At 44.3% G+C, this 12144-nt stretch overlaps 1 protein-coding gene across 13 annotated transcripts in view; it reads left to right on the top strand.

Moving 5' to 3' along the window:
- RABGAP1L (RAB GTPase activating protein 1 like) overlaps nucleotides 1-12144 on the top strand; it is a 263849-nt gene that overhangs the window by 237579 nt on the left and 14126 nt on the right. For 9 of the 13 annotated variants that reach the window (XM_074877059.1, XM_074877061.1, XM_074877053.1 and 6 more), the window contains one exon: nucleotides 6549-6641. In XM_074877059.1, coding sequence (XP_074733160.1) covers nucleotides 6549-6641 — 93 coding nt within the window. Of the gene's footprint in view, nucleotides 1-6548; nucleotides 6642-6920; nucleotides 10927-12144 lie in introns of those variants that run through there. The other 4 variants (XM_074877058.1, XM_074877064.1, XM_074877055.1 and 1 more) reach the window with 3 other exon arrangements.

The following is a 12144-nucleotide window of genomic DNA, read 5'->3' as shown; positions in this document are numbered from 1 at the left end:
GTGTCTCAGTTGTTACTGAGATATTTTGATAATGGACTGATGTGGAAGAATTAAATAAAAATTAAAATTCACAGCAAAGCTGGTTTCCTTTGCCTCCAGCCAGCTTTCAAATTGGATTTATGTTATCCTGAAGACTCTCTTCAGGAGGTCTTACACCTACAGAGCTGGCAACCAGGTGACTTGCAGAAGGAAGAAAACTGTCCCCCCTGCAAGGAAAGGATACTTAGGTGTGCTGGTGTGGAGGAAGCTGCTTTGCTGATACAAAAAGAGCATTTTTGTCAGTTCTTTTTTTCCAGACGCGAGGTGGAGAGAGATGCTGTTCTGCAGCAGGCACTCAGACAGGCACGCACCGAGCAGACGATCTCTCCAACAAACTGTACATTTCCAAGGAATTTGAGGGAACGTCTCCTTCCTGCCAGCAGAGATGATAAAATAGCATCTGACGTTCGGGGCTTTTATTGCGCGGTGTGCAGTACGCGAGCTCGAGTGGAGTAACAGCACCTTGGACCCACCTTTATCCACTGTGATGAGAGGTGGCTAATCAGCCCAAGCACGGCAGGTTTTGTGCTGCAAGCCTGCCCAAAGCCAGGCTGCGATGAGGATAATGCTAGAATCAGTCTGAGAGGCTGCTTCACAAAAACTTTTTGATCATGTTGCTCCAAAACCAGGGGTTAGATGAGGTTTTTAATGAGATTTGTGATGTGTTTTAGAGTGAGGGATGTCTGGGACCTGAATACGATGCTGTAACACTGAGGGCTGTTGCACTTGATTTCAAACCTGTGGGGAAACAGCTTGTTATCAGCAAGCCCTTCACCACACAGTGACAGAAGGAGAAATGGGAATTCTTCCAGCTGTGTTCCAGTTTGTGAATTTTCTTCAGGTAGCAGCTGATTTTAATCCCTACGTTTTTTCTGCAAGTGAGTGCTGCAGATATTCTTCTCTGCAGACTACCCAGCTCAAATAGTTTTGTGAGAGATTATGATCAGTTCTTTTTTGTCTCAGATTGTGGCTAATATCTCATTGGAGATACAGTTGTTCAGATTGTATTGCATAATATCTAAATATGGCATCCCACTCACCCCCCAAATCCAAGAGACAAGTCTGTTGTGTCAACATGATACTGGGGGTTTTGTTCTTTCTCTTCCATCACTGCATCCTCCCAAAAGAAAAATGAATTGCTTGTCTACTTCTGAATCTTATTCCCAGTGACAGACATTGCAAGATACTTCGTGCCTTTTGGCAACTGCATTTTAAGAAAAGAATGATAGAGTTATGCATAGCAGTGACTGCACAGACCAGTGGAGCACTGAGTTAGCTTCTTCATATGCTTTTGTTACATTAAAGCCTTACTTTGGCCTAATAAAGTCTTTAAATAGAGCTATATTATCCTTCCTTGAACCTGATTTAGTTGTCTTTTAAACATGAAGTACTAACTAGAACAAATCAATACAACAGCTTTGAGTGTGAACTAAGACAACGCGTGTGATCTGAAAATTGTCGCTACTCTGCTGTCTGAGATTCTATTCAAAGCTTAGAGTCTTCATATGACACAGAACCAAGCGTCATTTTGAAATTAACTTGCTTTTAATATTGTTTCAAATCATTATCTGAAGAAAATTAAGTACGCACAAGCATAACTCAGATGTCCTCAAGAGGGGCACATGTGGCAGTGGTTTGTGAGAGCCTCCTGCAGCTGCTACTCCTGGCTGTGTGCAAGGGCTGAGCCAAGTCTGAGTGAGCTCAGGCTGAGCTTAGGCTGGTCCCAACACCTCTGAGCCGGGCTCCCAGGCATCACGTGTGCTTGGAAATGGTCCTGCTTTGCAGCAGTGGGAAGAGTCTGGGCTTATCATGGGGATCACAGACTGGGATGTGTGTGATGGACAGGGAAAAGGGAGGCTGGGCTGCAGCCAGGGCCTGTGGTTGTGATCAGTGCTCGCCCAGAGCGAGCTTGTGGTCTCCCACATCAGTCATCAGCACACAGTATAACCCTGCCTTCGGAGGGATGCAGGTCGTTAAGTCATCTGCTTCAAGGAATGGGCAAGGAAAGCATTGCACATTTTGTTAATTGACTTTTTTTTTTTTTTTTTTCCCCGTCCGCAGTGAGGTGAGAACTAGAGAAGAAAAAATATTAAGAGTGCAAAGATGACCGAATACTGCCTACATTATTAGGGTGATGGGACAATATTTTTGGAGTGTTTATGCAGTGCTAGATAAAGAAGTGGGAATTTGGGAAAGAGATAGTCTGCTCAGTCTGGCATCGTGGCAGTGCTGGAAATTAGAAATCAGGTAATAGGATTTTTTGTCTGGATCAGCCTCTGGCTGTCTTCAATATGTTCAGGAAATCACTTTACATTTCTGCTTCCATTTCCTTGGCTGTCAAATGAACATAATGATAACTACCTCCTCTGAGTGCTCATGCTTCATTAGAGCAATAAAACATTTTGGAGGAAGGAGTCATAGATGTGTGATTTATTAATCCAGCAAGGTCAGACTGAACTGTCTGTAAACAGCTAAAGAAATTGCAGAATGAGGGAAAGCTCTCCTGGAGCTGAGTGGATGCCGACGCTCGGCACGCTGCCAGCATGCAGGATTGCCGGAGAAGGTGAAGCAGATCTTTCCAGCCCTGTCTGAACAGAGGGGCAGCGGAAAACAAAGTATTTTTGTTTTTCACCTGCCACGTATCAGCTCGCTGCAGTGAGTCCTTTGGGCATTCAGTGCAGTAGTCTGCTGGGTTTTTTCAGAAAGAGGTTTTGCTTGTTCAGTTCTTCTGTGTGTTTTACTAAGATGCTCTGCATGGCTTTTTCTTTATGTACAACTAGTTGTGACATGATTTTATGCTTGAACACAATAAAATAAAACGAGTCAAGGTGATAAGATACTGAGATAAGCAACGTTTATAAACCATGAGAGTCTCCTAAATTTGATAACCATCAGTTCTAGCCAATATACCCCATGGTGCTAAAGAAAGAAGAAATCAGTATTGCAGAAGCTTTTACAGAAAATTTATGAGCATACTTTCTTCAGGAGCAATCCATGAATGTTGAAGCATAGCTAGCACTATGCACTTATTTATGAAAGGGCTTGCAGAGAGGTCCCTTGTTGAATTCACAAACTGTTTCAGGGAATTAAATTGGGGAATATGGAAATGGGCTTTTAAAATTTTTTTTTTTTTTCATTTATCAGTGTATACCCAGAAGAAAGTGCTGTAATAAATTAGCAAACTCCTTTGAGTAATGTGGCTGAAGAGACAATAACAGTGATGCATAGTCCCTGCCAAAGTTATTAAGCATACCTGCCCAAGTTTATATTTTATGGGATAAGTGGATTAGTATGGACGGGTTTTCTAATAGGAATTTTCTCCCCCTCCAAACCCTTAAGACAGACTTTCCCTGTATGTAAGAACTACTTTCCAATTAAGACAAGGTTGTAGCATAAGTAGATACTAACATGCATAAGGCATGATACGCTTTCAGCGAGTACAGAAGCCGTTCTCTGTGTCACAACATACTCCCTTACACCCTGATGCTTACACCTTTGGTGATTTGATCCCTGTTTCAGGTATTAATTACTGTTAACATTGGTCAGAAAGTGTTGCCACGCTGTTGGCTTGCTGGAGCACGTACCAAGCGTGCCCTTATCTCCGGCCACGGCCGCTGCGGCCATGGATAGCTCCAGTAGTGGTGGAAGAGGGACCTTTCTCCTGTAGGTCCACAGGGGACCTACGCATGGTCCTACTCGCAGCTGTGAATTAAAATTTAAGAAAGTAAAGGAGAACATATAGGTGAGAACGGTTGGTGGGAAGGGTTACCAGGCGTTAAGAAATGGTTGTGAATTGTCAGTGTGTGGAAACAGGGACGGTGAAGAGAGTGGAGAGCAGAGTTAAATGAAGCAGGTGACCCGTTCTCCCCTGCTCATCATACGGTTTTCGATGTGACCTGTTCAGATTAGTTTCTGGTGGTGTTGAGGCAGATGATGAAGTGCCAGACAGACTCTGTGCAAGTTAAATTCTGCCTCCTCTCAATACAGAATACAACGTGCAACCAGAGAAATAAGGCTGCTCTCAGGCAGCTTGAAAAATTAACATTTGAAAAACGAGCAAGGGGAGCTGCAGCCGCTGGCTGCTGCGTGTGAAGTTGTGTTACCAAGAAGCAGCAGCCATCTCCTCAGGCACAGGCTCAGCCCGGTGAGGGACAGCTGTGGCACAGTGCTCAGCGTAGGCATCTGGGTCACAGCGGTGCTTTATATCCCATTTGCTCTCTCGGTAAGAGTTACTTACTCAGATCATTACCTTTATGCTGTATTTTGCGTGTGTCTCCTGGATTATAGAGAGAACTATGATTCATGAGTAATTTAAGCAAATCTCGTGATTAAAGGGAAAGGGGGGATGCTGCTCCAGGCAGCTGTAAAGGTGAAGCTGTTGGTGGGTCGGTGCAGTGGTCAGTGGAGACAGGCCCCAGCACCACTTGCGTAAACATGGGGGGCTCCCCTCCACGTGGGGGAACTGCTGGGAGGAAAGGGATTGTGACACTGCAATTTTCACCTTCGCTTTCCACTCTTTTCTCCCGATTCACACAAAAGAATTCTTATCTTATATCTCCTGTTCCTTCAGACGGCCGGAGTCCTCCTGGAGTATTCATGCAGCTGCATGGATGGGAGGCTTGTCTCTCTCAGTGTAGTAAGACTTACTACTTATGTACCCTTGAAAGGCTTTAGTAAAAAGCATCAAGAATCAGGACGATCTCTGGCTGAACAAATCACCTTCTAAGTTACACCTGTATTGCACCTTTCTGCCATACTGCTCCACAATGTCTCCCTCATATTTCTCTTCATTTTCTGCTGTTGCATATTGGAGTACAAAACTCAGAAAGGCACAGGAGAACTGAGTTTGGAGGGTGTCCTCGTACTGCCCCGGCCTGGGAGCCGTGATCTGGTTCTCTGAAAAAGATCCCAGTACACATCGTGGAAGGAAGGAATAGATCAGGCTTTGGATGTGTGATTGGATCGCTTCATTTAGAACACTACGTTGAAATGATTTCTTGTTCTTGAATATTAAGCAGCCTCAACAGTTTGAAGTTGCAGCTAAGACAAAGGGTTTGCTGCGTTTGCATCTTGAATGTTGTGCAGTTGAAATGTAAAAAAGCACCTCTGATTTAGTCATTTTCATTTCATTGTGTTTTGCACTATTGAGTGTCATCAGAGTGATATTCCCTTCTATGTTTGTGCTTCATATTTTTATGTTTACTCTTTTCTCTGTGCTTTCTTTAGGGCGATTGGTTTAAGATTTCATCAGTAATTGTGGGCATTAGTGCTGCTTTATTGGTGCTCCCTGTGCACTGTGCTTTGCAGATCATGGGTTTCAGGTCTTCTACCTGTACCTCCCAGAGGGCTCTGCAGCGACACTGAGCCCTTGCTTGGTCCCTTCCTGCACTGCAGAGGAAGGAGCTATTGGGCTGAAAACCAATAAAGGGAAAACAACACCAAAAATACATGTAAACACGTATCTCTGCTCATTGGCAGTAATTTTTTGCCCTAAGGCAAGGTGACAGTGGCACGTCCTCACACCAGGAGGCAGCTAGACACGATCGATACAGGCAGGAGGGACGGATCTATACATAACAGATCCAGGCAAAGTGTATGTTTACAAGTCATGGTCGTACGTGGCGTCAGGGATCTCTCTGGCTGCCAGCTGATGACCCGACACTTAGCAGGGCCGGCTTCTTGTTGTACAGTGGGACAGAGTAATGCTATCAAAGGTCGCCAGAGAGAGATGGGATCGCTCCTACAGCACTGTGTACCCAATTAAAAGGTGAAAGTAAAGCAGAGGATCTCCGTGCTTCGTTTAAAAGAACACAGGTGTTGTTTGCGTACCTTGTTTGAAGTTGAAGCTGTGTTTTCCCAGAATCAGGCTGTTTGGACTTGACCTTTCTGCACGGTTGTTTACTGAATTTGTTTGTGATTTCTGTGCGGTCGCCTCACTGTGTCCCTGCTGCGGCTGGAAGCGAGCACTGCAGCGTCTCCACCTTCGCCTAGGAGGAGTCTGATGCCAGACTTCTATGAAGGCATTGGTCACAAGCTATGCTTTAGACATTAAGACTCCTTTAGCAATAAAAACCATTACTCAGATCCCCCCCAGGGAATTGTTGAGTCCTTTTGTACAAACACTTCTTTCTTCTAATCTCACTTTTAACAGTTTTCTTGCTAAGGCATTGTTCTGGTGAATCATACATATCAAAAGATATTTTCCTCTTCCCTGTTCTCTCACTCCTGTTCATGCTTTTTTTCTTCTTGTTACTCTTACTAAAATGTCTCTACTTCACTCTTGTTTTCCTTTAAATATTTGAATAATTAACAGCAGCAGGCACAGAAAGATTTCTGTCGTATTGGTAAGTGTTTGACACGGCCTGCTGAGTTAGGGGAGGGCAGCAACGGGGAGCAACTTTATTCAGCAGCGGCTTTCCAGCACTTCCTTGGCTTCCTGTTTGCTCTCAGGCAGCCTTTCCGGTGTTCCTCTAATCTTTAAACGCATGTTTTCCAATTCTGTTCCACAGGTGCCAACAAAAAAGCTGAAGAAATATGAGAGAGAGTACCAAACAATGCGAGAGAGTCAGCTGCAGCAGGAAGATCCTATGGACAGATACAAGGTACGGGAGGTGCTATGTGGGAACCCGTGTCATTGCTGAGCGCCGCGGGGAGCGAGCCCGTTCCAGCGGTTAGGCAGGGGTGCGTGTGCCGCGCTCACCTCTCTGGGCTGTGCCCGTGCACACCGTAGGGAAGTTAAGTGGCAGGTGAAACTCATGCCCTTTCTTGAACAAGCACTTTGAACACTTGGACTTAGTGTTTTTTCCAGGAATATTTCAATCACAATTTGTAACTCTCAAGACATCTGCAAGTAGCCACATATAATATTTTTCTTCTTTCAGTTTATATGTTTGTAGGTAACTCTCCTGCTGTTGCACTTTTACGGGAGATCTTCATGAGACGCAGAAACAAAGGGTGATTCTCAGCTACAGACACAAAAAGGAGAAAACACACATTGTTCTAGCACAAGCTGTGTGCAGTGGCATCCACAGAGACTTTGGAAGATGAGCTCTTCCTTGACTGATATGATCCTTGTTATTCACCTCTGTTTATACCAAGCGTTAGTAATTTTTTGTTAATATAATGCCTAGTATGGTGGGACCCGGAGCTCCCCTGGGGTCCCAAGGTACTACTGCCATAGAATTAATAGTAATAAATATTCTGCTTTAAAGCAGCAGAGAAATAAAGGTTCAGTTATTAATATGATAGCTTGATAGTTCACCAAAAAAGAATAGTTCTTTAATTTTGGATCAGCATTGCTTATCTTTCCAATGTATTTGCTTTTATTGTCACTGCTACATTCTGTTGCCATAGATTTTTGTGTGGTGGAGGCTCTGCCTCTAGGCATATACTTCATTTAGTGTTCAGGATCCATTTATTGCTTAATGTGTTTTGAAAAATTCAGTTTTCTTTAGGTGAAGCTGCCAGAGATGAAGCACTTTACTGCCCATTGCCCAGGTTAGCTGGGAAGCAACATTGCTTGCACATACCTGTACTGTTTCCCTGCTGTTCTTCATTGTGCCTTAATATGTTAAGTGACATTGCAGTTGATACGGAGTCTACCAGGGACGTGGAGCAGTAAATCATCATACAGGGTGCCACAGGTTTACGTGGTCTGTGAACGTAGGGAAAGTGCACTGTGTTCAGAAAACCACGGCATGAAACTGGGGTGAAAGTCTATGCCGTAATTCCAAAATGTGACAAGATAGAGCTACAGGTACAGAGAAAGTAGAACTGACTTTTTTTTTAAAAAAAGTCTTTACTTGTGAAAAATTATATTTTGCATGTAGTGTTCTTTTGATGTCAAAGGTGTAGATTTTGCTGTTTGTGAGAACTGGGACTGCTGTAGCAGCCGAGAGCCAATAGTGAGTATGACCTATTTAAAAAAAAAAAAAACACAACTTGCTGCTGATTAACTTCTGACTAAGTATTTTTCCAGTGGTTCACTTATAGTACTGTGGAATTAAATTAATACTTAGAAAACAAAAAAGGCTTCTTTAAAGCTCTGTGGAAGCATATTAACTAGTTAATCTTGGGCGATGGATGGTGAAGAACATTATCTCCAAGCTGCAAATGAGGATATAGGAAGTGACTCTTTGGCAGTTACTGTCACAGTCAAAATCACAGCCCGGGGTTTTGGCTTGCACTTTTGAAACTCACGGTGTGATTTCTTTATTAAGCCAGATTGGGTCTGATCCTCTTAGCAATGCTGTGATTAGAGAGAGTCCCCGTAACTGGTTGGTTGCACATTAAGTTCAAAGTTCGGACACATTCTTCGGCTGAGGGGTGTCATGGAGAAATGCTTGTAAATGCTCTCTGTTCCCTGTCTTTCTTGTTTGATTTTATTAACGTGTCGAGCTGAGGTTGATAGGAATCGACATTTCAAGAGTTTTTCCAAAGGGCAGCAAGAAACACAAGCTGTGTGGGTCCTCGCAGGCAGAAAGCGGAGAGCTAACTTTGCTTGTCCCTTAAACAATCGCTCTGCAGCTCGCGTGTTTAGAAATGCATTTCGTTTTGGCAGCATCAGTGCTAGACATTGCCCAGCCAGGCTTGGTTTGGGAAAGGACTGAGACTACGCTGCTGAAAAGCCAGTATTGCCTCTGAGCACGGCGCTGCTGTTAGCTCCTGCTGGCCTCCTGCGCGGGCCGTGCCCTCAAGGCCTACATCGTTGTCATTTTTAGTTTCTCTTCCCAGAACAAAATGAGGTTTTGGTTTACTCCCAGGGACCGGATGTTTCTTGGATGGGATCACTGGAGCGGAGATCCCTGCAGAGTATTCCTCTTACAGGTCAAGAAGGAAACTGGCTGTTGATAGTTTTTAGTTATAGTTGTTAGAGTTTTTGTTGTTTGCAGCGTGTTACAGTTTTTATTGCCAACAGAGGTTTGTCAGGCCCACAGAGACACTGGCGCTCCAGAGTTGCAGTGACGAAGGATGTCTTGAGTAAGACACCTGCCTGTGGCCTGGCCTGCGGTGGGAACGGCTGGATGGACTGTTGGGAGAGCAGAAAGGAGATGGGCCGTGCGCGGCGCTGGGGCGGGAGCAGCCGCTGCGATGGCAGCGGGGCCGCAGCTGCACCGCCGGCTCCCCCGGCTCCGTCCCCGCTGTGCCGCGAGCGGGTCTGACTCTCGCCCCGGCGTCCGTGGGGAGACCAGGGGAGACCAGGCCCGCACCCTTCGTCCTCTCCACAGCGCTCGGGCCCTAGAGGTGTTCCCGAGCTCGGCGACAGTGGGGCTGGGCAGCCCCCGGTGATGCGTCCTGCCGGGGATGGCCGGGCAGGGTGCTCCTCCCATCCCACTGACCCCAAACTCCCCACAGGCTCCACAAAAGGGCTGGCTTTGCCATGTCAGGCCTGCCGTTAACCAGCCGCCTTTTCTTGACAGGTGAAATTTGTGTGCTACAACGAGCTGTTACAGGCCACAGGAGCTCCTGCACAGCTCGTATTTTATATGTTGATTGTCATTTGACTTACCAAAAGAACAGTATTAAAGAGTGCCATTGGTTTTGCTGTTTGTTTCTTTCTGTATTTACAAGTATTATTTAGGGTAAGTGTATTTTTTTATAGACACTTTTTCACTTTATTTTCCATTGCTTATAACAAATTATCACTCACATTTTTGTCAGATAGATTTTTAAAAGCTGCAAAAGTAAGTATGTTCTAAATTGCTGTTTGTCACCAAATTTCATGACTTTTGGTTAAAATAAATTAGAAATTGCCTATAGAAGCCAGGAAGAAAAGTTGAGTTGCATGTCCAGATGTTTGAGAATGCCTCATGTAAGAGGGTTTTGGTTGACTTGATGAGAAATTACTGGAGTTGAGCTTGGGACTTCTTGATTTAAAATAAAGAGGATGAAACCATACAAAGAAGGGCTGGAGTTTTGCAAGCAGCCCCTGCTTGTGCACACAGCTCTGTTCTGAGGGTAGGAACGCCTTTTCCTCTGTGGACCTTGTTGTGCAATGGAGAAGTTGTCCGTCTAAATAAATGTAATTTGGACATAATAGCCTTTTGCGTGTTTGAAGTGGAAGTGAAACTGGTCATTTTTATTCAGAGTCATGGTAACTGAATGGTAACCATCATGAAGAAAAACATAAGATAACTCTTGATGTGGATCATTGTCTATTTGTGGTTTTTAAAAAAAGTGTGCTGGGGCACTTTTGTTAATGCTGCTTCAGAGTCAACAAACAGAAAACACAAACCACCTCCTGGAGCCTCTGTGTTGCTTCCCAGGAGAGGGTTTCCTGATTAGTTTGCTGTAAAAGCCTTTTGGGTTTCTAGATGGAGGTTCACAGGGTTTTCCTTCAGAGCTCCTCCACAATCAAGAGCCCTTTCCAGGGGGCTTATGAAGACTTCAGTTTGCCCACGTCCAGAAAAGTGAATTTTAACATGTGTTTCCATTCCACCATTGAGGATCTGTTCATGCCCAAAGATCTGGGGTTTGGGTGTTTGCTCATCAGAAAATGTGACACTGAATTGCTTAACAAGGTCTGTGACTCGTTACACCCCCCCTTGAGCAGCAGCACAGCGAGGATGCATCATCACCACTAATCTTGTCAGGAATTGCTCCTTGGTGCTGCTGGAAGGGAGCAGAGGGCGGAGTTCAGCCTTTCAGTCTTCCTGAGCTGAGGCGTGCCTGCCGCCTTCAAATTTGCCTCCTTCTTTCCGTCCAGTGTGTGATGGAAGCTGCAGTATATCCTCTTTAAAACCCAGAACCAAAAACCCACTGAAGAATCAGCAACATTTTTTTTTTTTTTGGCTGTCTTTGTTGGTATTAAAAATTATTTTATATCCTGTTTTCACTGTCTTTACACCAATGGTTGAAAGCAGTATTTGGTCTGTGACTTTACAGGAGGTAAGTTTATTTGTGTTTGTATGTATCAGCGGTGTTTGTCCCTTTTGGAAATGCAGTATCCTCCTTTTAAAAGCTAGCCAGAGTGCACCAGCTGCCTTTTGTAACCGGAAGGAGGAATTTGGGAAGGAGGACTCTTGTTTTACTGAGTGTAGAAACTGAGCGATGCCGAAGAGAAGGAAATCGTTGTCATAGTCGGTAAATTGTTAGTGGTGTGTAGAGGAAAGGCAGGAAGCTGTCTGTTTACACCAAGGACAACCAGCAGGTCTGACGAGTTGGCTTATGCCAGGTTACAAAATGCTGTCTGTGATGCGAGTCCTGCTGTAACGAACCAGCTCCATCTGTTGAACTTCATGCCATCGCGAATGGTACTTTTTAAAACCTCGTAAATATTTCAGAGCCACTGAAAATAGTTTGTTACGTATGAAAAGCGCTATTTGCTATTTTTGTCTTTACTGTGTAACGTTAGGTTTTATTTAGACTTAAGCAGATTAAGAGTTTCCCCCTGAGGAAGGAGGCAGTTTTTCACTGCTAGATCTGGGGGGAGGAGCTGGAAAAGACAAACCATCTAATCACGCATACTGCCCTGGGTGGAGGAAGAGGAAAGGTGGCCCTGTAAGAAACTTTCAGCTGGAAATTAAAAGTATGGTGAATGAGATAAAAACATCTCTTAGCTATTGACTGGATGCCCAAGGTAAGAGATCTTTAACTTACTAACGACGTGCCACGTAAATTCTAGTTTAAGAGGAGGATAGCGCATTTCCAACCACGTAGCTTGCTTACCCACTTGTCTGTGAATGCAAAGCAGGAACTTTGAACTTCACATTGTGCGGCTTGCTTTGCGGACACTGAAGCTTTTGGCAAAAGCATAGCAAAAATGTTAAAGCAAACTTCTTTCTGGGTTATTTTGTGGAAGTCTTAACAATTTGCTGATTCTCCCTCTAAGCAACATCCCTATGAGAAGGTATCGGTGCTGCAGCACCTGGCAGCAATGCCATCCTGATCTGGTCCCAGTTTTAGATGAACTCAAGTCACTTTCTGACAACTGCTTGCTGGGCTGTGTCTATAAACATCACCATTTCTAAGATGGTCTGAATAAAATATAAAGACACATTGGAGCCTTTATTGGTATTATTACTAAAGACTGCAATTTGGTTTTACACTTGAAAGTATATATTATCCTTACAGAATAATTTTACTTTTAAAAATTCCTAGTCTCAA

Source organism: Strix uralensis, chromosome 8 (assembly GCF_047716275.1).
Source record: "Strix uralensis isolate ZFMK-TIS-50842 chromosome 8, bStrUra1, whole genome shotgun sequence".
Taxonomy (NCBI): Eukaryota; Metazoa; Chordata; class Aves; order Strigiformes; family Strigidae; genus Strix; species Strix uralensis.
Note: the sequence above shows the minus strand (reverse complement) of the source record. Positions and strands in the feature narration are given on the sequence as shown.